Source organism: Gopherus flavomarginatus, chromosome 2 (genome assembly GCF_025201925.1).
Source record: "Gopherus flavomarginatus isolate rGopFla2 chromosome 2, rGopFla2.mat.asm, whole genome shotgun sequence".
Lineage (NCBI taxonomy): Eukaryota > Metazoa > Chordata > Testudines > Testudinidae > Gopherus > Gopherus flavomarginatus.
The window spans coordinates 272,309,386-272,336,529 of record NC_066618.1 but is presented as its reverse complement, the minus strand read 5'-3'; the positions used below and the strand labels follow the sequence as shown (position 1 = coordinate 272,336,529).

At 40.6% G+C, this 27,144-nt stretch overlaps 1 protein-coding gene across 4 annotated transcripts in view; it reads left to right on the top strand.

The window, feature by feature from the left end:
* Window positions 1-27,144, top strand: part of CSMD3 (CUB and Sushi multiple domains 3) — a 1,198,342-nt gene that overhangs the window by 563,616 nt on the left and 607,582 nt on the right. For all 4 annotated transcript variants that reach the window (XM_050940462.1, XM_050940461.1, XM_050940464.1 and 1 more), the window contains one exon: window positions 18,260-18,363. In XM_050940462.1, coding sequence (XP_050796419.1) covers window positions 18,260-18,363 — 104 coding nt within the window. The remainder of the gene's footprint in view (window positions 1-18,259; window positions 18,364-27,144) is intronic.

Sequence of the window (27,144 nt, the reverse complement as noted above, 5' to 3'; positions counted from 1 at the left end):
GCATCCATGTACCGACGCTAGCGTCGATTTCTGGAGTGTTGCACTGTGGGTAGCTATCCCATAGTTCCCGCAGTCCCCCCGCCCATTGGCATTCTGGGTTGAGATCACAATGCATGATAGGGCAAAAATAGTGTCGCGGGTGATTCTGGGTAAATATCGTCAGTCAATCCTCCCTCCATGAAAGCAACAGCAGACAATCATTTCATGTCCTTTTCCTTGGATTGTCCTGGCAGACGCCATAGCATGGCAACCATGGAGCCCGTTTAGCTTTTTTTCACAGTCACCGTATGTCTACTGGATGTTGCTAACAGACGCGGTACTGCAGTGCTACACAGCAGCATTCACTTGCCTTTGCAAGTTAGTAGAGACGGTTACCAGTCCTATTGTACCATCTGCTGCTGTCATGGGTGCTCCTGGCTGGCCTCGCTGAGGTTGGTCGGGGGCGCATGGATAAAAATACATACCCTTCTTTACATTTTGTCTAAAGGTAGAGTCAGTCCTGCCTAGAATATAGGGCAATCCTACTAAAGAACCTGAGAGGACAGCTGTTCCAGGTCAGAGCCTCAGACATCCTGCAGAAATTATGAGCTGCATGCCATTCTAGGGGGTGTCTCTGCAACAACCCCACCCGTTGCTTCCCTCCTCCCACATCCCTCCTGGGATACCATGGCAGTTATCTCTCCATTTGTGTGATGAAGTAATATAGAATGCATGAATAAGAAACACTAACTTTATTGAGATAAAACCGGGGGGAGGCAGCCTCCAGCTGCTATGATTCATAGACTTTAGGGTCAGAAGGGACCAATATGATCATCTAGTCTGACCTCCTGCACAAAGCAGGCCACAGAATCCTACCCATCTACTTCTATAACAAACCCCTAACCTATGTCTGAGTTACTGAAGTCTTCAAATTGTGGTTTGAAGACCTCAAGCTGCAGAGAATCCACCAGCAAGTGACCCATGCCCCACGCTGCAGAGGAAGGCGAAAAACCTCCAGGGCCCCTGCCAATCTGCCCCGGAGGAAAATTCCTTCCTGACCCCAAATATGGCGATCAGCTAAACCCTGAGCATGTGGGCAGGACTCACCAGCCAGCACTCAGGAAAGAATTCTCTGCAGTAACCCAGATCCCATCCCATCTAACATCCCATCACAGACCATTGGGCATACTTATCTGCTGATAATCAAAGATCAATTGCCAAAATTAAGATATCCCATCATACCATCCCTTCTGTAATCTTATCAAGCTTAGTCTTAAAGCCAGATATATCTTTTGCCCCCACTACTCCCCTTGGAAGGCTGTTCCAGAACTTCACTCCTCTAATGGTTAGAAACCTTCGTCTAATTTCAAGTCTAAAGTTCCTAGTGTCCAGTTTATACCCATTTGTTGTGTCTACATTGATACTAAGCTTAAATAATTCCTTTCCCATCCTAATCATAGAATCATAGACTATTAGGGTTGGAAGGGACCTCAGGAGGTCATCTAGTCCAACCCCCTGCTCCAAGCAGGACCAATCCCCAGATTTTTAACCCAGTTCCCTTAATGGCCCCCTCAGGGATTGAACTCACAACCCTGGGTTTAGTAGGCCAATGCTCAAACCCCTGAGCTATCCCTCCCCCCAAACAAGGGACCTTGACAGGTCATTGAGTCCAGCTCCCTGCCTTCACTAGCAGGACCAAGTACTGATTTTTGCCCTAGATCTCTAAGTTGCCCCCCTCGAGGATTGAACTCATAACCCTAAGTTTAGCAGACCAATGCTCAAACCACTGAGCTATCCCTCCCCCTCTGTAATATTAATCTCTCTGATATATTTATAAAGAACAAGCATATCTCCCCTCAACCTTCTTTTGGTTAGGCTAAACAAGCCAAGCTCTTTGAGTCTCCTTTCATAAGACAGGTTTTCCATTCCTCGGATCATCCTAGTAGCCCGTTTCTGAGCCTGTTCCAGTTTGAATTCATCCTTCTTAAACGTGGGAGACCAGAACTGCACACCGTATTCCAGATGAGGTCTCACCAGTGCCTTATATAACGGTACTAACACCTCCTTATCTTTGCTGGAAATTCCTCGCCTGATGCATCCTAAAACTGCATTAGCTTTTTTAACGGCCATATCACATTGGCGGCTGATAGTCATCCTGTGATCAACCAATACTCCAAGGTCCTTCTCCTCCTCTGTTGCTTCCAACTGATGTGTCCCCAATTTATAACGAAAATTCTTATTATTAATCCCTAAATGCATGACCTTGCACTTTTCACTATTAAATTTCATCCTATTACTATTACTCCAGTTTACAAGGTCATCCAAATCTTCCTGTATGATATCCTGGTCCTTCTCTGTGTTAGCAATACCTCCCAGCTTTGTGTCATCCGCAAACTTTGTTAGCACATTCCTGCTTTTTGTGCCAAGGTCAGTAATCAAAAGGTTAAATAAGATTGGTCCCAAAACTGATCCTTGAGGAACTCCACGAGTAACCTCCTTCTAGCCTGACAGTTCACCCTTCAGTACGACCCGTTGTAGTCTCCCCTTTAACCAGTTCCTTATCCATCTTTCAATTTTCATATTGATCCCCATCTTTTCCAATTTGACTAATAATTCCCCATGTGGAACCGTGTCAAATGCCTTACTGAAATCGAAGTAAATTAAATCTACCGCATTCCTTTGTCTAAATCATCTGTCACCTTCACAAAGAAGGAGATCAGGTTGGTTTGGCACGATCTACCTTTTGTAAAACCATGTTGTAATTTGTCCCAATTACCATTGACCTCAATGTCCTTAACTACTTTCTCGTTCAAAATTTTTTCCAAGACTTTGCATACTGCAGATGTCAAACTAACAGGCCTATAGTTACTCGGATCACTTTTTTTCCCTTTCTTAAAGACAGGAACTATGTTGGCAATTTTCCAGTCGTACGGTACAACTCCTGAGTTTACTGATTCATTAAAAATTCTTGTTAATGGGCTTGCAATTTCATGTGCCAGTTCCTTTAATATCCTTGGATGAAGATTATCTGGGCCCCCCGATTTAGTCCCATTAAGCTGTTCAAGTTTGGCTTCTACCTCAGATGTGGTAATATCTACCTCCATATCCACATTCCCATTTGTCATCCTTCCATTATCCCTAAGCTCCTCATTAGCCTTATTAAAGACTGAGGCAAAGTATTTAATTAGATATTGGGCCATGGCTAGGTTATCCTTATCCTCCATTCCATCCTCAGTGTTTAGCGGTCCCACTTCTTCTTTCTTTGTTTTCTTCTTATTTATATGGCTATAGAACCTTTTACTATTGGTTTTAATTCCCTTTGCAAGGTCCAACTCTACATGGCTTTTAGCCTTTCTCACTTTATCCCTACATGTTCTGACCTCACTAAGGTAGCTTTCCTTGCTAATCCCACCCATCTTCCACTCCTCATAGGCTTTCTGCTTTTTCTTAATCACCTCTGAGATGCTTGCTCATCCAGCTTAGTCTACAACTCCTGCCAATAGCCTTTTTTCCCTTTCTTGGGATGCAGGCAAGGACTGATATTCCAGGCAGGACTGAATGTACATTAGACATTAAAACGGGGGGGGGGGGGGGAGGAGAGGAGCACAGCCTCCAGCTGCTATGATATTCCAGCGAGGACTGAATCTCCAGGACACAAAGCTTAAAGAAGGGAATGACTGGGAGTCATTCCCATTTTTGCCCAGGCGCCCCCGGCCGACCTCACCGAGGCCAGCCAGGAGCACTCATGGGATGACGAAGGTTTTCAGCGCCCCAGCACCGCGTCTACCAGCAGCATCCAGTAGACATACGGTGACATTGAAAAAAGGTGAGAAACGATTTTTTTTCCCTTTTCTTTCCCAGGGTAGGGGGGGAAGGTAGACGACATATAACCTGAACCACTCGGGACAATGTTTTCGACCCTTCAGGCATTGGGAGCTCAGCCAAGAATGCAAATGGTTTTCTGAGACTGCGGGGACTGTGGGATAGGTCGAGTCCTCAGTCCTCCCTCCCTCCCTCCATGAGCGGCTATTTGATTCTTTGGCTTTCCGTTACGCTTGTCACTCAGCACTGTGAGTCCCTGCTGTACCCTCTGTCTATCATAGCCTTGGAAATTTTTTCAAATGCTTTGGCATTTCGTCTTTTGGAACGGAGTTCTGATATAACAGATTCATCTCCCCATACAGAGATCAGATTCAGTATCTCCTGTACGGTCCATGCTGGAGCTCCTTTTTGATTCTGGGACTGCATGGTCATCCATGCTGGTAGGCGCTCCACGCTGGGCAAACAGGAAATGAAATTCAAAAGTTTGTGGGGCTTTTCCTGTCTACCTGGCCAGTGCATCTGAGTTCAGATTGCAGTCCAGAGTGGTCACAATGGTGCACTGTTGAGGCCAATACTGTCGAATTGTGGCCACACTAACCCTAATCCGACATGGCAATACCAATTTCAGTGCTACTCCCCTCGTCTGGGAGGATTACAGATACTGGTAATAAAAGCCCTTTATACCGATATAAAGGGCTTCGTTGTGTGGACGGGTGCAGGGTTAGTGCAGTTTAACGCTGCTAAATTCGATCTAAACTTATAGTGTAGACCAGGCCCTAGGTGCCCAAATCCCCTTGAAAATCTATGTTGGGTATCAAACATAGGCAGGCTTCTTTGAAAATCTCTGACTAAAGCTCTCAGAAATAGGAGAAATTCCACAGTGAAAATAAGAGGTCAGTGGCTTTACTGTCTCCTACTGCTCTTGGGGGTTATAGCAGCTTCACCTGCTGCATTGTGGAGCTCCCTTTGCATGGAATTCATTACATGGAATGGGAAGGTATCCTGGGTGCACCTCCATCTAAAAGCTGAGGAGGCATAGGTGCCTAACCCCAGACTTAGAATTAGGCTTTACTGCAGTTCACAAAACTTCTGCTTGGCTATCTCATAGTTCTGTAGGTGCCTAAACTCATTTGGCATCTAATTATTCATTGTAAAATTCCCTTAAATGTCTATGTTTCTGTGTCTGGGCATATACCATTGTGCCTCACTCTAGGCTTTTGGATGCCTATCTTATATCAAAGTGATCCATGAATCAAGAGAAGAAAGGTATTTGCTGCCTATCTTGGTTGCAGGGCCCAATATAGTAGCCATACTCAGTGGCTGCTTCCCAGATCAGGTCCCATTCAGAATCTGGCTGGAGAAGAATCTGGTGTTTAACTTTCAGCTTAGTGGCTAGAGCATGCACCTGATAAGTAGGAGGTTTGGGTTCAATTCCTTGGAAGAAAGGATTTGGACAGGGGTCTCCAGTCTGTCAAGAGTGCACTATGAACACTAAGTTATGGGATATTCTGATGTGGGGCTCTCTCAGTCACTCAGAGCTGTTCTACTGTATATAAATAGTCATGGGAGAGGGGCATTGGACCCTATGTCCCTTATCTCCCAGGTGGGTGACTGAACCACCAGGCTACAGAGCCATTCTCACTCCCTATTGCCAAATAACTCTAAGTTTTTGTCCAAAGTGGAACAGCTTTAATAAGAGAAATTGAAGGAGCCTCCACATCAGAATATCCCATAACTGAGAGGTTAGGGCACTCTTCTGATGAGGGGAGGGGAACCCTCGTTCAAATGCTTTCTCCCCCTCAGGCAGAAGGGAGGATTGAACCGGGTCTCCCACATCCCATGAGTATTCAACCACTGGGCTAAAAAAATGTGTGGGGAAAGCAAGTGCCTAATTCATTCTCACAAGAAACAATTTAGGCATCTAAACCACCTGACTCCAGCAGAGGGGTTCCTGATGTGGCTCACAAACAGAGAGAGGAACCTTCCTGCACCCCTGGTTGGGCATCTATCCCTCTTATCAGCACCTCCCATTGGCTAGCTTAGGTAGCTCCCAGCCTAGTGTGCTGGAGGTTTATTTGGATCCTATCCTTAGTCTCCTATCTCTCCCCATGCATTGTATAGGAAGCCCAGGTGCCTAACTCAGGCTTTGCGGGTAGCAATATGGTTTTTCTGATTTTCTAGGCACTTAAGTTACATTCTTGTTCATGATGTAACATCCTTATTCAGGAAACACTTAAGCATGTTCTTAAAACTCATTGTAGTACTTCAGGTAATTAAGTTTTTTCCTAAATCAAGGCCTAGGTTCTGACCATAATGAAGATGTTGGCAAAACGCTCTTCAAATTCATTTGGACCAGGATTGAGTGTACAATAAATGCTGGAGACAGCTCTAAACTGAACCATTGCTTCCAATCTATTTGACCATTGGGGTTTAGATGAAATGACAAATCATTCTTATCAACAAGAGCTTGCAAAACCTAAAGCAAAGCTACCCAGTGGTTTTCTAATGAATGATGGCATCAATATATCTTTCACTGAAACTATTATTTTTTATAGTAATCAAATATATTATTAACACAATTATTTTGATAGTGGGAGCTGTGTTTCTTTGGAAAATTACTGCTGAGGTAAAGCCTATCAATCAAACTACAGGACTTCATTAGGCTCCATAATCTGACATAACTATTCGTCATCTCTTAACTGGGAAATAGTCAGTCATCCTCAGCACAAAGCAATTAGCCATGCTGAGAAGATATGAGGAATATAAATATAAGCAAGACACATTTTCCTTTTCTTATCTTGCCTCTCTTTCCCCAGTGAACCAGACAACCAGAAAATTCCACTTTATTGACAACAGGAGGGTGGGTTTCAGACTTCAGCCAGTTTTCTTTAGGTCAGTGGTTCTCAACCAGGGGTGTGCATAGCCCTGTGGGCAGGCAGAGGTCTTCCAGGGGGTATATCAACCCATCTAGATATATGCCTAGTTTTACAATGGGCTACATAAAAAGTACTGGCAAAGTCAGTACAAACTGAAATATCATACAGATAATGACTTGTGTATACTGCTCTATATACTATACACTGAAATGTAAGTACAATATTTATATTCTAGTCAATTTATTTTGTAAGTATATGGTAAACAATGAGAAAGTAAGCAAAGTTTCAGTAATAGTGTGCTGCAACACTTTTTTGTATTTTTATGTCTGATTTTGTATGCAAGTAGAGGTGAAATTTGGGGTACACAATACAAATCAGACTCCTGAAAGGGATACAGGGACACTGATCTAAGTGGTCCTGTTTCTAAAGTTTAACAGCTAAAACTTGTGACACAAGCCAACTTGTTCCCCTGAAGCTGAGTTATTGCTGCTGCTTCTGTATTTGGGCTGATTCTTCCCCTTCTTTTTGGTCAATATTTTCAGATTTAGTCTCACTTGCAAATCCTTGACAAAAAGGAATAAGATCTAGAACCAGCACTAGGTAGCAGGAATGAGAGTGCTCTGCCTCATTCTCTTCCCTGCAACTCTGAGGTGCAGACAACACATCCCAACATCACCTTCAACAGCGAGGTCTTATCAGCTGCCTTCTCCAATTGCTGCCAGGAGAAGAGACAGTGTCTTGTGCTATGGCTGTATAATGCCTACCATATTTTGTCCAAAAATCACACTAGAAATAAATGTTGGTTGTTGTTACATGCATTGCAGTAGTACCTAGGAGCCCAAGTCACGGACCAGGTCTCTATTGTGCTAAGTTATCTATAAGTGCAAAACAAAAATGCAGTTTCTGCCCCAAGGAGATTACAATGGAAGTAATGAATAGTAAAGAAGAAGAAGAATAAAGGGAAACATCAAGATATAAATGTAAAGATATAAATCTATAAATGGAGCAGTATGTATTTATAGTTGTTGCTGAAAAAATGTTTAAAAACATCTGTCCACCAAAATCCTGGATAAGCGAGTATATCAGCACAAGAATTCATTTTAAATTCCATCATTGTTAAAAACAATATGAAGTTTACTAGCACTTTGTTCAAAATACGAAATGGAAAATAAGGGTACATGTTGGCACCTTTACTCATATTGAGCAGTAACTTACTCCAAAAGTAGCCTCATTGATTGAAAGTGGTACAACTCACACGTCGTTCAGTGCGAGTAAGCGTGGCAGAATTATAATGAGGTGAGGGCAATATCCTGACTAGCCCTTATGCAACACTGCAGGGGTATGTGGCCTCTGAATTAGGCTACCAAGAATTTAGCTATAGGTGCTGGGGAGGGTGTAGCAGCTATTGCCTGCAGGGATGAGGAGTCAGCAGGGAATAGACTGAGCCATGGTTTCCCACTCCTTTTTAATCATTACACGTCCCACTGGATGTGTGTATGTGCATGTACATGTGCCTTTGTGTATGCTTGTATGTATGCACCTTTATCTACAAATAGTCCCTACCCCTAGTGCAACAGAGGGTGTGTGGGAGGGTCTTGCCCTTTATAGACTGCAGTTTCCTGAGTAGGTGCAAAATTTAAATTCCTGGGTATCGCACTGCATACAGTTGAAATAGCATTAAAGAAAATCATATATATAACTTCTGCTTTATAACAGGCACATAAGAGGTAGGTGTTTACAGGGGTATTGAGAGACTCCATAATTGCACAAACACAGAAAGCAAATCTAACATACGTAAATTCATGAAAATAAACATAATAAATCCAAACAATGTTTGGTTTTGTAAGATAAAAGTTAATAGACTTCTTTGATTTATTGGGAGAAAATATGCTAAACAAACATTGAGTTAAGTGAGAGACAAAACATTTTTGTTTGTTTACTCATTTATTTGCATTTATTATATTTATTTCACCATGTGGGTACTGTCTTGTCTTTTGGATTAAATTGTGTAATACATTAATTTTTTTTGTTTGGAGAGCCTTATTTACAGGATAATCTCTGATGTTTTATAGAATATAAATCAGTTGATAGCTACTGAGACTGATTAAATATCTCAGCTTTGATTCCCCAACTAATCAACTCAAAAGGTCTTATTTTGAGTACAATATGAAGTAATAAAGATTATTGCTAAACAAACCATAACATGAAAAAATAATCTATTTATTCTTCTTACTTTGTGATTATTTGAATGTGCGGTCCTACCATTATCAGAATAAGTGACATTTGTCCTTGGGATATGTCAGAACTGAAGAATGACTTTTCTCAAAAGCAAATACTCATTCCACTATGACTTTGTTTTAAGAGAATGGCTGACTATGGGAGCAGCCTGTGAGAAAGTTGAACATAAAGGGGTAAATCGGAGAGGTGTGTAGCCTTTGCAGAGGGTGGGGATCTTAGACCTCCTGAATTGTAGTCCCAATTTAGGCATTGACTCTTATTGTGGCTTTTCTGCCATGTCACTTACACCAAAAATTTCAAATGTAGGTGTCTCCAATTAGGCACTTCAGTTCATACTTAGACAACCTCAATAAAGCACCCTTATTTTCAGAGTTCCTGAGTATTTGCAACATCCATTGATATTCTATAGATAATCTAATTACACACACACACACACACACACACACACACACACACACACACACACACACACACACACACACACACACAGAGTTTCCTGTAAAAGTCATCAAATTCCAAATTCATGAGACTCCTGAGAACTCCTAAATCAAGTCCTATTCTTAGCACCAGGATAGGTTTTCTCCCTCTACTTCTTTCCCCACAATAAAAATGGCTGATGAGTGCAGAGTGCTTTTCCAATTTTTGGTCTGTTGTATCCAATTAAATGAATGGCGTGTCATACACCTGCTTTTGGATATTATGAGTCAAACTGAAATGCCTGCAACATACCACAAAAAGCATGTATAAAAATGTTGCACTATTTGATAGAACATATTAATTCTGTTGTGTTCTCTCTTTTTCATATTGTGAAAGGTATGACTATTTACTTACCTTCTGCAGTCTCAAAATACTTATCCGAGGCAAATGAATGGAGAGTTCCCTTGTTCAAAGCATGATACATGAAGGCCTGGGATTATATTGGTAAAATGTCAAATGTTAGGGAATTAAAATATTCCTCAGTGTCCATGTGCTGTTTTTAGAGTTAATGTTTGCTCTGCAAGCTTTACATTAGCAGATTCAGGTATGAAAATACATTAAACTTTTTATCTCGCTAGTGCCTCTATGTCTGAAGGAGCTGAGAAGCCCAAATTATTGAATTGTACACTGATTAAAATGGCTGTAATTGCATATTGTAGGTGTGTAGGATTTGAGAGTTTGAAAGTTTCACCGGGAACATTACTTTTCTCTGTAAACTCTTGTCATCTTTTGGAGATGTCAGCACAAATCTATCAGACATGCAGAGCATTAGATTCTATGTAGCATGCAGCTACATCAAACTGTTGGCTGGGGAAAATGCTACCACAGAAATAATCACCTGAAAACATGCTCTTTGTGGACATCTGCAGTGCAGTTCTCAGTATAAATTTAGCCTTTAGGTATTCAATAAAGTTTTGTTCTGTATTACCTTTTGGGGGACAACATACTATTTTCTGACATAGTATGGATACAGGGTAAAATTTCAAAAGGAACAAAGGACTGTTAGATTCTTCTCTCTCATTGAAAATCAATGGGAATTGGATGCCTAACTTCTATCTGTGCCTCTGGAAAGTCTTTCCTCAAAATTATTAAAGACCAAAATCTACATCCTTTCCTCAGACAAGACTTCTGTTCAAATCAGTGGGATTTTGCGTGAGTAAACAATGAGTAACAAGTATGGCCTTAGACTCTTAGTTCCTTTGCTACTTCTTGATATGTAATTATCAGAGTTGAGTCATAGCATCTCTTTCTGTGTCTGGCTGGCTGAGAGACAGTTGCCAAGGAACCTGCTGCCTTTATTTTAGATGCAGAAGAGGCATTAGTTAGCCTGCAAGGGAGAATTATGTAATCTTGCCTAAGTTTCAGTAAACTTAAAAAAAAATCTTTAATGTATGACCTACGCTTTTTTTTCTTCAGACCCACCTCTGACCACATGACTTAGCAGATCTGGCAATCCAATTAATAGTGAGTAGGGGAAATTCCCTGTATTAAATAAAACTGAAAATGTAACTAGACTGTGCTAGGATGGTTTTCAGGCTCTACTAACTACTGAGTGATTGTATGTCATCAAGACTGCAAAAATATCATAAATATCTAAAATTTTAGTAACAGCTCAATGGTTGAAAGCTTTTTTGAAAATTTAGGGATAAATAATTAATGCATCCCTATCTTTAAAATGGAGTAGACTTTTTCGTTTCTGACTCCATACACATATGCATTCCAATACAATTAGTGAATTTACAGAGCAAAATTTGCCAATAAACTTTCTCAGATTCAACATATTTACTACATAAGAGTTGTTACATAAACATTATGCTTGAGGTTAGGTACTGCAGTAATAAATCTGGTATGCAATGCTGCTTGTAGCCCCACTTTTTGGCTCTGACTGAAGATCCACCACAAAAGTTACTGGAGCTTTCTAGATAGTCTTGACTGTTGGTTCTGATAAAGTAGATCTCTAAGGTTGGCAATAATGTATTCTCAACTGAAGGTTCTCCCCTTTGAATTCCATGGTGGACTCTCAGAGCCTAAATTTGATTTGCTATGTCTTGCTCCACAGGATCTTTTTGTTCAAGCAACCTTTAGGAGATTTTTTGGAGAAGGGTGTTAGAGGGCTCTCTTTTCACTCTCTCTTCTGGTTCCTTTCATACAGACAGAAAGCAGAAAGCCAGAAGTCCAAGGTGTGGGCAATGCAATGTTTGTTGGGGTTAGTTTCCAGCAAGCATATCCATAACTCTGATGCTGCAGAGCCTTATTTCTCGGTGCCCCATTCCCCCACATCCTTAGCAGGCATAATTATACCTGAAATGCATGCTCTCAGTCTACCCCTTAAAATATATGGTCATGAGCTGTTTTGGGGAGTTGTAGGTCTGGGATCTTCATCCCACTTCTTTTGTATCCCATGGGAGGGGTAAGGAGTGAGGTTGTGCTACTGTCAGTGACAGGCATTTCTTTGGCCTTTTAGTGTTTTATACCTTCCCCCCTCCCTGTCCCTCTTTGCCCTTCCCAACTGGTTGCTTGACCTTGCCTTGAGGTAGGAGTTGAGGCGGTCTTAAAGTGTGTGCTCGTATATTACACTCCCACCATGCCCAGTAACACTTTAACTGTTCTTCTTTGTTCCCATTATTAACAAACCCACCTGGGTAGGCAGAAGCAACATACACAATGTCTTTGTCCTTTGTTTACACATATTAGTAAGGATCCCTTTGTTCACACATATTAGTTAAGAATATAAGTGTATCAAGACTCAAACAAGCAAACAAGACCTAAAATTCTATCTCGTGCGAAAATACAGGCCTGAATCCTACATTGTCACTAGCACTCCTAACAAAGGGCAGGATTATCTATGAATAAGCTTGGAGCTCTTTGTTTTTAATATTCACTGAATATTACAAGCTACTTTGTTACAGGCACTATAAATAAAATGATTTAAAATGAAATAGTTGCAAAGAATCCTGTGGCACCTTATAGACTAACAGACGTTTTGGAGCATGAGCTTTCGTGGGCGAATACCCACTTCGTCGGATGCATGTAGTGGAAATTTCCAGGGGCAGGTGTATATATGCAAGCAAGAAGCAAGCTAGAGATAACAAGGTTAGTTCAATCAGGGAGGATGAGGCCCTGTTCTAGCAGTTGAGTTGTGAAAACCAAGGGAGGAGAAACTGTTTTTGTAGTTGGCAAGCCATTCACACTTTGTTTAATCCTGAGCTGATGGTGTCAAATTTGCAGATGAACTGAAGCTCAGCAGTTTCTCTTTGAAGTCTGGTCCTGAATTTATTTTGCTGCAGGATGGCCACCTTAAGATCTGCTATTGTGTGGCCAGGGAGGTTGAAGTGTAATCTTAAGATTTAAGTGTAATCTTAAATTGGCCATCCTGCAGCAAAAAAAAAAAAGAAAAAGCACATTCATTAGATGCTGTAAATCTACTCAGGTGCTCTACATTAAATCCAAATTGACATGAGTAATTCATTAGATGGTTAGTTGGTTCCCTGTGAGCACATTTTGATAAACTTGATTTTGATAATATTTCATTGTCACTGTAATATAGTTGAAACAGCTGATAGTAGCACTTTTTTTTCACTCTAGGGCAAGGGCAGTATTGGGTAGTGCTTGCTGACTAAGAACTGTCTTTATGGTTTTCCATTCATAAAACAAAATGTAATATAGAAATCACTGCTGCATTTTTGTTTGGCTGCTGGCAGTTGTGGAGAAATTAACAGCATTTTTCTAATTTTCACTTCATCCAGTATTTTTGAGAGAGAGGAAATTATGGTAGTAGGAACTGCAGTGATTAAGACTGCCTATTAAATGCTAATGCTCCCCAAATTTTTCAGGCAATTAAAATAATATATATGGTTTCCCTTTTAATATGCTCTTAGTTTGACAATAATGCAGTACTTTGACACCAATTATCTTCAATAATTGACTATTTAAGCACCTAGTACACAAGAGATGTAGATTTATTGACACATATGTGTGGGTTTATATAGTAATACATATTTTTATGTGTGTGTGTGTAAATGATTATGTAGTATATTGGTTTTATTAGCAGACATTTGGAATAGCTCTATTACTCAGTGGCAAAGTTTCAGAGTTGTCCAGACTTCCAAAACAATTGTGAATAAAATCTTAATGATACCTAGCTCTTATAGAGCATTTTTCATCAGAAGATCTCAGAGCACTTCACAATGTGTTTTTTTTTAATGTACTTATCCTCACAACACTCCTGCGAGCTAGGGAAGTGCTGTTATCCCATTATACATATGGGAAACTGACACACAGAGAGGCTAATTGACTAGTTCTGGATTGTACAGGAAGTCCGGAGTGGAGCAGAGAATAGAATCTGGGTCTCCCAAATCCTAGGTCAGTTGCCTAATCATTGAATTATAATTCCACAAGATCATATATGAGTTATCTCTTCTTCTTCCTTCTTCAGTTATCCCTCAATACGAGGATGATATCTGCCCAGGGGGTTCATTGATGGTTTTTTAATTTATATGCCCAGTATATAATAGAAAAGCTATTTTGGAAACATTGTAAAGAGAAAAAAAAACTTCCTTCTACCCATCCCCACCTGTAAAAGCCATGTGCTCTAGCTGTTTTGAGCCAAATGGAGTTAAAACTGGGGTCCAGCTTTGCAACAGTCTGGCAATTTAAAATAACTAAAATGCCAACTTAACTGGGTTCTTTTTAATGGAGAATCCCTGGACTGATATTACAATCATACAAAATCTATTCTGTAGCTGCACCAGGCAAGAACCATATGATTATGGCATTTTAGTATTTGTGGTCCCAAGTTAGATTTAACTGATTTTTTTAAAGGTGCTCCATTAGCAAATAATTCAAGGAAAGAACACAGGTGACTAGGGATTTGCTCCTCAACAGTACCTTATGGAGCAGCCCTGAGGCCTGCTTCGGCACCCAGTACCTCTGCATATCGTCTGGCCCCTCAGACAAGTTCAGAACCAAGAGAGCCAATGTTCCTCAGCCAGACTCTGATGCCTCTCCCAAGGGGGAGGGAGATCATTTTCCTTCCTTGGTCCGCTGAGAAAAAGTTCTCACAAAAGAGACCACAGCTGCTCCAGAGATTGGAGAGATTCATCCTCCTCTTCCAGGATGAGTGCAGACTAGTACCATGATTCTTCTGGTAGGCAGGATGGAGTTGAGCCATCTGCTTGCTCTCTGGTACTGATGTGACATCAGTTAGATGCTACACATTTGACTCTGATACCATCCCTGGGACAGCTGTTGAGTCCAATACTGATGACATCAGCACCATCTATTTCCGTGCCACTGGTGTACCAAGCACTGTTAGACTTGCTTTACCTCTCTTTTCCTGACTCCCCAATTACTCAGGAGCTGCTGGCACTACTTTTTTGTGGTCCTCAGCACTGCCTGGATTAATTGTAGTCCTGTCTCAATTGTCTGCATCATCTTCAGCAACACCTCAGAGTGGGCAGCTGAGGTTTGCCTCCTTATATGTACTGAAGGGTCTGTTGGCACAGTTACTGTCTTCAGTACAGATGCTGACTGTGGTACAGTCCGCATCTACAGGATCGTTCCTGATTCTGGGTTTGGTGCCATCTCCTGTTTTGGTATTGAGTGGGAGTATGATGCCCCGACAGTCCTGAAATGTTGACTACATTATCTACCTTGGTATCAATGCAATCAACATTTTTGGCTTCAGATGAGGCTGGATGTTTGCTCACTCCACCTGGGATGTCTGCCTGTTTGTCTTTGGATGCTTTTGAGGAGGGTTGTCAGGATTAAGCTCAGGGGCATCCTCCCAATCTTCATGGTCTTTGAGACACATTCTCATAGATTGTCAAGACTTCCTATGAATTGAGATTGAGAATGGTCTGTGGAGAACAGAATGTTGAGGTCCATTTTAGGAGAATGAGGTATTCTGGCTATCAGTCTGAAGACAAGAAGAAGTGTCATTGATTTATCTCCTAAGCAGGCCTCAGTCCTGGCTTCTTGACGTATGTCTTGCTCCTGATTTGGGGATCAGAATTTATGTATTCCTTCTCTCCAGTCCCAATCATCCCTCATGTCATTCTCAAATTGAAATTGGATCATGCCAGGCTGATTCTCATTGTACCAGAGTGGCTGAGACTGTAGACTCTCCAGTCTCTTCAGTTTATCAGTTTGACCACCCATATCTCTTCCTCTTTATCCCAACTTACTGATCCAGCACCATGGTCAGGGCAAGCAGCACTTCACCGCATGGATGTTACATGGATAGGTGAAGAGGAGGAATGATGTTTGGAAGCAGTTCAAGTGTTACCTAATAGTAGGGAACCTTCCACTTAGCCAAATAGCCCTACTAGATGTAATTTTCAGTTTGGTCTCTAGCCTGGGAAATTCAGCTAATGCTGACCTGCATTTGGGTCATTTTGGGGTACCTGTTGTACCTTCAGTCTTCTGGTATTTCACCCATTTTGTTAAGGGTTCATTTAGCAGTGAACTCAGTGTTTCCTCTGTCCATCCAAGACAAGTCAATTTTCTTGAACTCCATGGTAGTGAGATTTCTAAGAAGAGTCATTAGTTTCCATGTGGGACCATAACACTCTTAAGCAGGCTTTATGAGGCCTCCATTTGAGCCCTTGGCAACTTGTTCTTTTGTCCCTCCTGTGCCAGAAGACAGTCTTCCTTGTTGTTGTAACATAAGCCCTGCAGCTCACTTACTGTCCTTGCTGAACAGCAGAACCCCCGCATGTGTAATTGTTCAAAGATAAGGTGGCCCTACGGTCATATCCAAAATTTTTGTCAAAAGTGGTTTCACCTTAATCAAATTATTTATTTAATGGTGTTCTTTCCTAAACTGGACTCAAATACAGATGAACAGTGACTTCACATATTGGTTATGGGATGGTACTTAACTTTTTAACTAGAGAGAACTAAGCCTTTTCAGGCATCACCTGGTTTTTTTGTCTCCTATATGGACCGAATGAAGGGTCAGGCTATCTCTGCAAAGATGATTTACAGGTGGATAACTTCCTGGATGAGAGCATGTGAAGTAGCTCAGATCATACCTCCACAGAGATTACGGGCTCATTTGACAAGAGCACAAACAATGCTAATGGCATTCCTCAGTGATGTTTCAATATTGGACATTTGCATGTCTGCCACCTGATCTTCAGTACATATTTTTACCAAGCACTATGTTGTTACCACTGCACTTAGGTCAGATGCAGACCTTGGGAAAGCAGTACTGAAGTCTTTGTTTAAATAGACTTTGAGTCCCTCCTCCTGTGAGTACTGGATGTGAGTCGCCTGAGCGGACTAAATGCTTGCAACTACTTGAAGAATGAAAAATGCTGTTCTTGTTGTTGTACTCCACAAGCAATTCTCTTTCCAATTTCCATCTCAAAGAACAATTATTATAGTGTATATAGGTAACCATGTATTTCCTGGGTTTATAATGCTTGGATTTTGGATCATTACAATAGTTGTATAAGGTATATTACCCCAAATTACTGATATGAATTCTTGATCTTAATTCAATCTTAGCATCATTTTTGTCTGGGAATTTCCAAGGTTTTTTAACTTACATATTGCATACGTGATCCATAAATGAGGAACTAAATGAAAATGTTAACAAGTGATATATCTAATGATTTGAAGACATGAAGTATCAACTTCAAATCTATTTATTAATTTTTCAGTTTTTATGGTCAGATTCACTGTCATGTTCTGGCTGTTTTACTTGACTCTAGAAAAGCCAAATCAGACAGAATATACTGGCCACTGAAGCTGAGTTCAAAGCTGCTTTGCCTGGCAGAGCAGTGTAAAGATCTTGTCCTGCAAATTCCCCCTGCCCTTTTCATTATAGTCATCTAACTAAGGGCAGCACTGGTTTCAGTTTTGCTGAGAACAATGGGAAGATGACAGCCATTTTGAAGGATGGCATTTTTCTTGTGGAATCATTTGGAGCAGAACATTATCTGACAGCTGCTGCTGAAGGAGAAATTTTCAGTTCTCTCTCTCCATATATACATAACCCACCCCAATCACCACCACCAAAAAAAAACCTACCTTATAATGTAACCTTCGCACAAGAGTTCAGTTATTTTTAATTATATAGGAAGCTTGCGGTACCTGTGTTATTTCTATTTTTTTTTAAATGTAGCTTAAGCAATTGATGGGGAAGGTAAGCTGCATTTTTAATACATAACAGTGGTTAAATTCCTGCTTTAAGTGTGAAACTTGTCTCATCATTAAATATAGAGTTGACTGTTGTTCTCCATAATATATAACATGCATGCTGCACATAATTAAATATCTGTCATATTGCAGTTTAGAGTACAGAGGCATAACAAAATTTTCACCTTTGGCAGTCATGTTTTTTTACAAGTCCATAAAAATATGTAACAGGTATAAGGTATAGGCTGGAATATGTCTTCAGAGGCTTCTTTGTACCACCAAAACTTGGTTGTAGACATGGGGTGTGTTTAATTATGTTCTCAGCTCTTCAGAATTTCCTGGACAAAGTGAAATTTTTAAATGTAATATAGGCTGCAGTGAATTTCAGCCTCAGTAAGTAATTGTTGCCCTGTGAGGGTACCACACTGGAAATGTAATACAATTGTATAGTACTATATATAAAGTACAGTAACCACATAATTGAAATGTAGGTGCTTCTAACATACCAGAAAACTGGTGCCACATAAAAAGAATGTTATTTTAATGGAATATTGTTTAACTAATTTTTCATGTTAATAAAAACAGGGTGGTATCAAATAAAATGTCACGATATGTAGCTATTACTTATTTGGGGTTTTGTTTTATTTTTGCTGTTTGAAAGTTATCCATATTCACTCATAATGAAATTTCTTTTTAAGAGCATATTATTTTTTTTCTACTAGGTTATTCAGATAAATTTTGAAGAATTTGATCTGGAGATTGGCTACGACACACTGACAATTGGTGATGGAGGGGAAGTCGGTGATCCTAAAACTGTGCTGCAAGTGTAAGTCTCTGTTGATTTGATATGCTTTGCAGAATTACTTTAATATAGGGTTTTCTGGTGGTATTGAATGATGCATAGATTGGACAAAATTATTTTCTAGTGTAACCTGAGACAGGGCCGGCTCCAGGGGTTTTGCTGCCCCAAGCAGCCAAAAAAAAAAAAAAAGCTGCGATTGCGAACTGCGGCATTTCAGTGGGAGGTCCTTCGTTCCGATTAGGAGTGAGGGACCCTCTGCCGAATTGCCACTGAATAGCTGGACCTGCCACCCTTCTCCTGAGTGGCCATCCCAAACACCTGCTTGCTAAGCTGGTGCCTGGAGCCAGCCCTGATCTGAGAGATGAATAAGGTCAACAGAAAAATAATCTTATGGAGCTCATCAAATTATTCAAGACTGACATATTGGATAAGGTATTTTAGTTCATATTTACCATTCTAGTTTCAAAAGAAGATGGGCAGGAGAGCTAAAACAGAAAAATGTAGCCCCAGTTCTTCAGGCAGACTGATTCTGTTTTGCTAAAAGTAAACCTATAAATGCAGTTTTCCCAGGGTTACTGTGTTCCTCTGCAAGGGCTGAGTGGCCAGATTAAGAATGTGACATAGAGGAAAGAGAATGGACAGAGAAATGTACTGCTTAAGTAATTGTCTTTTTTAATAATGCCCTTTGAAAAGCCCATCTTGACAGCAAATGAACCATAGGAACCTTTATAGCTCACTGACTATGACAGGTAAGCCCTGAACACAGGCTAGATCGTCTCTGTAATTTCCTGTTAAATATTACTGTTACCTAAACTATCTAATATTATGATTTCAACAGTTCTGGGTACCTAATGCAGGTAACTTACTGAATGTCTATCTTTGGGTTTTAGATTGTCACATCACCACAGTATCTATGCACCTAAATCTATTTTATAATAATCAATTTGTTAGGACCTGGATTCACATTTGTCATTTACTTAACCTGCTGATGGTGTTTGGCTCTCTTGTGGTGATCAGTCCCAAGAAGCCAAGTTCATAAAACTATATTTAATTAATATCAGAGGGATAGCCGTGTTAGTCTGGATCTGTAAATGCAGCAAAGAGTCCTGTGGCACCTTATAGACTAACAGACGTATTGGAACATGAGCTTTCATGGGTGAATCGGGTATTCACCCACGAAAGCTCATGCTCCAATACGTCTGTTAGTCTATAAGGTGCCACAGGACTCTTTGCTGCATTTAATTAATGTTTTAAAAGACATCAAATATAAAACAATTATTCTGACCATAATTTCCATATATTGAAAAGGGCAGAACAGTCTAACTTGGCATTAGTTGTCTTTTGTTAATTTGTGTTGTACTGTTTTTTTTTTATTAATCTTTGTCAATTGAAATAATCTGGAGCAAAAGTAGGTAGAAAATTGTGTGATTTGTTTTCATGAGGTCCATTTGTATGCATTTAATTTAGTATTCCATATTTGCTTCATTTTTCTTTAAAAATAAATAAAGATAATATTTAGTTGCTTGGGATATGTACAGACTACCCGCCAGATCGGCGAGTAGCGATTGACCTATCGGGGATCAATATATCGCGTCTTGTCTAGACGCGATATATCGATCCCCGAACGCACTCCCGTCGACTCTGGAACTCCTCCAGGGTGAGCGGCGAAAGCAGAGTCGACGGGGGAGCCACGGCCGTCGATCCCGCGCTGTGAGGATGAGAGGTAAGTTGAAATAAGATACGTCAACTTCAGCAACGCTATTCCCGTAGCTGAAGTTGCGTATCTTACATCGACCCCGGCCTCCCACCCCAGTGTAGACCAGGCCTTAGAGAAGATCCTATGAGTAGATAATAAGTGACACTTTTTGGCCAGTACTTTTTTTTCTGTGAATAACACAAATGCACAACATTGAAACATTTCACAAAATTGTTGTGGAAAAAAATTGTGGAAAAAATCAAAACATTTTGCAAATAGCTGTGTAAATAATGTACAAATGGGGAGAAGAGTTAATAATTTTATTAACAAATATCTTTTTAATAATCACTTCTGAACACTTATCTGCCGACTTTTATTCTGATTATTTTTCAAAACTGAGTTTTAAACTCTCATTATATGAACTTCTATATTCAAAGTGCTGGGGAAAAAAGTGGTAGCTTCTCAAATGGGTATGATGTATCTGTATAAAATGAATCAAACATAAAAGTTCAATCCTGGACAAAAATAGACATAATTGTTCAAACAAAATAAATCATCCATTAAAAATGGAAAGACCTTTTAGGGACATCTAGTCCACCCCCTGCCAAAGCAAGTTTATTCCCTACAGCACATTTTCTAGTCATTTGTTTAAAGTGTTTTTAAATGTCCTGAGCAATAAGGCTTCTATCACATCCTTTAGGAGTCTATAGCAAAGCTTACTAGATCATAGTACACAATGTCAGGAGGATCTTTTTGATATTCACCTTATTGTCCCCTTTCTTAAGTTCATCTAATTACTCCTAATTATACAGCCTGGAACCTTGCTCTATCTTCCTGACATTTATACCCTTCAAGTGTCTATAGACTTTCATCATGTCTTTCCCTTAGCAATACTACCCTTTTCATCATAAGATAAACCCTAACTATTCTTTGTGGCTCTTTTCTGTACTCCTACCTTTCTGTCAATATCTGGGATATTACTGTGTGGCAAGATGGTGCACTGTAGATTCAAAACCTGGCTTGATGCACAGTAACTTACCCTGTAGACTTAAATCAGCACAAAAACTGGGTGTATGTAACCCACACACCTCCTGGGTGTGGTGTTCTGTCCCATCTAGTGGGAGGGAGGGGGAGAGAGAGAGAGAAAATGGATGTGTCTGCTCTACAGCCTTAGGTAACAGGCAGTTGGTGTTTAGCTCATACTGTAGAGGCTCATACTCTAAGCTCAAGAGGTTCTCAGTTCAATGCCACCTGCCAACAACCAGGTTCTGTCAGTGTTGCAAGTAGGGATTTGTCCAGGATTTCAACTGGGAAGTCCCCAAAGCTTGGGATGTGCTTCCTCAGCTAGGAGAAGTATGTAACTCACACACCTTCTGGGTGTGATGTTCTGTCCCATCTGGAGACAGAGAGAAAGCAACTGCTTTATAGTTAGTCAGTTGACTTTTAGCTCATGCAGTAGAGGCTTATGCACTAAGCTCCAGAGGTCCCAGGTTCAATCCCACCCGTCAACAACCAGGATCTGTCAGTGTTACATGTAGAGAGGCCCTCAATATTTCAAATGCAATCACATTTGTATAGTGATATATATCTTCAAAGGACAATATACATCATTATTCACATTATATTGAAAAGTTAAAAAGTAAGATTATTATCCCCATTTTATATACAGGGAAAGTGAGACACAGATGTTAAATGACATTCCCAAGAGCACACGGCAGTCACATGTAGAGACAGAATTAGAACTCACATGCTTCTACTTCTCTGGACCACATTGCCTCATTGAAGGGAGAGCATTTAGTAAGCACTAATTCTTCAGGTTCTAATACCACTTAAATGAATTGTTGGTATTATTATCTTTGGCACTTAAATTACAGGCGAGTCTCATCTTACGCGAGGGTTCTATTCCGCAGTTAGCTTGTAAAGCAAAAATAGCATAAATCAAAATTACATTAAATTGAATGGTGGGTCCAATTGCCCGCACTACAGGTACAGTATTAAAATTATTTTTCTCGTTTTTTTTTTGCCGACCGCATAAAGCTGAAATCGCGCATGTTAAATGTGCATAAGATGCGACAGACCTGTACAGTAACACATTCAGATACAGTGCAGCAATATTTTACATTTTGACAAATATAGTGAACCATTCTGTACTGGTTTGGTTTCATTAAAGGTGTTAATATTTTACAAGAATGTATTTGATGGTGAGGCATATTTGAAGAATGATGAAATTACAGTATTGAAGCTGTCAAGAATATGAATTAACTCTGTATCATTTTCTCTTATCAATGCTTTACTGAAATTGTCATGATATTCTATTAAGTAAGGATTAACATAAAGTGTAACAGCAAAATTGTGGTGAGTAGAGAGCTGGGCAAATAAATTTCAACAAATATTTTCACTTCAGAGGATGCTGATGACCACAACATGATTTCCTCAAAATATTTTGTAGGTCTTATGTTTTGTTTTAAATCCATACTTGAATTCTGAGATGTGTTAGTTTGTTGTGACTGGCCACATCTGACACATAGATATTGTTTCTGTTCCCCAATGTTTGAGTATCAATTATTTTGTAATAAAGCTTGTGGCAGTCACTAGGTATAAAACCTCTCAGGAAGAATTAACAATGTAAGTCAAGGCAATAGATAATTAGGGAACGTTAGAAAATTGTAAATCTTTTCCTGTCTGGGCCACATAGAAAAAATAAGCTACTGTGCAACTTTAGAAGCTGGGGTGGAATCCACAAAAGAACTTAGGTGGCTGTGTCCCTATTTTGGCTCCACTGTGATTCACTACACTCTTGCTGAACCTTGTAGACATCTAAACTCAGCACCAGTTTTTCAGGGTAAAAATTCCATAGGCACCTAAGTTTCTGCCTCTGGCCATGTGCAATTCTGCCTCCTTTTAGGCATCCGGACACACATCTCCCACCTAAGCCTCAAAGTGATTCATGAAACAGGGGAATACAGGCATTTGTCCACCTAAGTCATGTGCAGGGTTCCATCCTACAGATATGCTTAGAGGCTCATTCAAAATCCAGAAGGATGAGAAGGTGATGGTACCCACCTTATAATTTTTAACCACACTCACTTGGAATGGGAGAGACCCAGGTTTAATTTCTCCATCTCTGCTAGAGTGTGAGAAAAAATGTGAACAAGTGTCTCCACCTCTCAGGAGTGTAATGACAGAGCTAGGGGTTATTCCAATGTGAGGCTCCCCCGGTCTCTCCTGTTGAAGCTTTTCTGCTGTAGATAAATATTGAAAGTGATTGGAGCAGAGGGACTGGACCCTGGGTCATTCTCTCTCTCTCTCTCTCACCCAATTTAATCGTTTTTCTTCCAGCAGATTTTCATATAATATGGTGAGAATGCATGGTCCTACCCACAAGCATTGCCATCAAATCCTTGTTAGACGTGTTTACCTGTCACTTTACCAAGGCTAATTAGGAAGATTATCAGTGTCTGAACCCACTAATTATACCAAGCACTGCTAGACACTTATTACCGAAAGCACCTGGGGTCCAGATCATCAACTTGAGTAAATTCGTGCAGTTTAATTGAAGTCATGGGGGCTATAATTACCACAGGTGAGAATCTAGCTCCTAATTTACAAAGTGCCATTCAGAAAAGTGCTAGGGGTGAACAAAATGAATTGTCGGTGTTTTAATTTTACCGAAGTGGGGTAAACCTTGTGAAAGTTTAGGGATATTTTAGGGTCAAAGTTTGTGGAACTATTAACTAAGATTTGTAACCTGTCCTTTAAATTGGCTTCGGTACCCAGTGACTGGAAGTGAGCTAATGTAACGCCAATATTTAAAAAGGGCTCTAGGTGTGATCCCGGCAATTACAGACCGGTAAGTCTAACGTTGGTACTGCGCTAATTAGTCGAAACAATAGTTAAGAATAAAATTGTCAGACACATAGAAAAACATAAACTGTTGAGCAATAGTCAACATGATTTCTGTAAAGGGAAATCGTGTCTTACTAATCTATTAGAGTTCTTTGAAAGGGTCAAGAAACATGTGGACAAGGGAGATCCAATGGACATAGTATACATAGATTTCCAGAAAGCCTGTGACAAGGTCCCTCACTAAAGGCTCTTACGTAAATTAAGCTGTCATGGGATAAAAGGGAAAGTCCTTTCATCAATGGAGAACTGGTTAAAAGATAGGGAACAAAGGGTAGGAATTAATGGTAAATTCTTAGAATGGAGAGGGGTAACTAGTGGTTTTCCCCAAGGGTCAGTCCTGGGACCAATCCTATTCAATTTATTCATAAATGATCTGGAGAAAGGGGTAAAAAGTGAGGTAGCAAAGTTTGCAGATGATACTAAAAAAGATATTCTAGCACTAGAAAAGATTCAGAAAAGGGCAACTAAAATGATTAGGCGTTTGGAGAGGGTCCCATAAGAGGAAAGATTAAAGAGGCTAGGACTCTTCAGCTTGGAAAAGAGGAGACTAAGGGGGGATATGACAGATGTATATAAAATCATGAGTGGTGTTGAGAAAGTGGATAAGGAAAAGTTATTTACTTATTCCCATAACACAAGAACTAGGGGTCACCAAATGAAATTAATATGCAGCAGGTTTAAAACAAATAAAAGGAAGTTCTTCTTCATGCAACACAAAGTCAGCTTGTGGAACTCCTTACCTGAGGAGGTTGTGAAGGCGAGGACTATAACATTATTTAAAAGAGAACTGAATAAATTCATGGTGGTTAAGTCCATAAATGGCTATTAGCCAGGGTGGATAAAGAATGGTGTCCCTAGCCTCTGTTCGTCAGAGGATGGAAACAGATGGCAGGAGAGACATCACTTGATCATTGCCTGTTAGGTTCACTCCCTCTGGGGCGCCTGGCATTGGCCACTGTCAGTAGACAGATACTAGGCTAGATGGACCTTTGGTCTGACCCGGTACGGCCGTTTTTATGTTCATGTCATTTTCCCCCATGAAAGTGCTAAGGTATTTTGTGCACAATGGTGATTTCCAACAATGTGGAAAAAATGAATGTATTAAACAGAAATTGTACTAATTTCCATGGCCCTATGTTATAAAAATGTTTTCCATTGAGATCAAAATGAAATGTAGGTCTGGAAATTATCAATGGCTGTTGCCAAAATCTAGAATCAGCCAGCTACCAGAGATAATTACCAAAATCTAGAGGTGGCCAGTCCACCAATGCCTGTTCTAATGGAGAGACTATTAACTTGGCAGTTTATGAAATTGCCAGTCATGGCAAGATATATTTGTTTTGTAGCAGGAATAAGCATTTAATGCATTAATTTCTGCCACACAGTTAGTTGTTCAGTGCTGGCAATAGTGTGTATAGTAGCTCTATCTGTGAATACAGATGTGGGAAACTGATGTGAATTTCTCACAAAAAAGTGTATTTGAACAGAAGCAGGCTAAGATGATCAGGGAAGAGTTCTAAAATTAGCTACAGTTTGTATTTTAAATAATCCATTTTGAAGCTCCAGCACAGCTTCAACGATTGACTTGAATTGGAAAATAATTTTTGAATGCCCTTTTTAGGAGATAAACAATTCCTAGACTTTGCATGATCTCTTTCTAATGATCCTGGCTTCATTTTAAAGAAAGGAAACTGAGCTAAGTTAGTTGCAGCCCATCTGTTCTCATAGACAGACCCTTGCCAACTTGGAAAAAAAGAGTTGTTCAGCACACATTCTGCTTAAAAAAAAGAACACATTATAAAACGAAGTGGTGTCTATTATTCTTCTAAATACAGTTTTCATTAGGGCTATATCCACACAGGGATTTAGGCACCTAACTGCCACTTTAGGTGCCTAAATCCAAAACATAGATTTTCAAAACTTCTACTTACCTGCTTCCTAATCCTGTAGGCACCTAAAGTCCCTAGGCATCCAATTTTCTGCCACTAAAGTCCCCTACACACCTAAAACTCTGCCACTGGACAGCTGCCTATCCCTGATGATGCCACAGCACAACTGGCTGCTGAGCTCTGTGCCTTTATACTTACACACAACTATTTCAAATTTGATGACAATATATATCTCCAGATCAGTGGCACTGCTATGGGCACCCGCATGGCCCCGCAATATGCCAATATCTTTATGGCCGACCTGGAACAACGCTTCCTCAGCTCTAGTCCACTCACGCCCCTTCTCTACCTACGCTACATTGATGACATCTTCATCATCTGGACTCATGGGAAGGAGACTCTGGAAAAATTCCACCACGATTTCAACAGCTTCCACCCCACCATCAACCTCAGCCTGGACCAATCTACACGGGAGGTCCACTTTCTTGATGCCACGGTGCAAATAAGTGATGGTCACATTAACATCACCCTATATCGAAAACCTACCAACCGCTATGCCTACCTTCATGCCTCCAGCTTCCATCCCGGGCACATCACACAATCCATTGTCTACAGCCAAGCACTGAGGTACAACCGCATCTGCTCGAACCCCTCAGACAGAGACCAACACCTACAAAATCTCCACCAAGCATTCTCAAAACTACAATACCCGCACGAGGAAATAAGGAAACAGATCAACAGAGCCAGACGTGTACCCAGAAGCCTCCTGCTGCAAGACAAAGCCAAGAAAGAAACCAACAGGACTCCACTGGCCATCACATACAGCCCCCAGCTAAAAGCCCTCCAACGCATCATCAAGGATCTACAACCCATCCTGGACAATGATCCCACACTTTCACAGGCCTTGGGTGGCAGGCCATCCTTGCCCACAGACAACCTGCCAACCTGAAACATATTCTCACCAGTAACTGCACACTGCACCATAATAACTCTAGCTCAGGAACCAATCCATGCAACAAACCTCGATGCCAACTCTGCCCACATATCTACACCAGCGACACCATCACAGGACCTAACCAGATCAGCCACACCATCACTGGTTCATTCACCTGCACATCCACCAATGTAATATACGCCATCATATGCCAGCAATGCCCCTCTGCTATGTACATCGGCCAAACTGGACAGTCTCTACGGAAAAGGATAAATGGACGCAAATCAGACATTTGGAATGGCAATATACAAAAATCTGTAGGAGAGCACTTCAACCTCCCTGGCCACACTATAGCAGACCTTAAGGTGGCCATCCTGCAG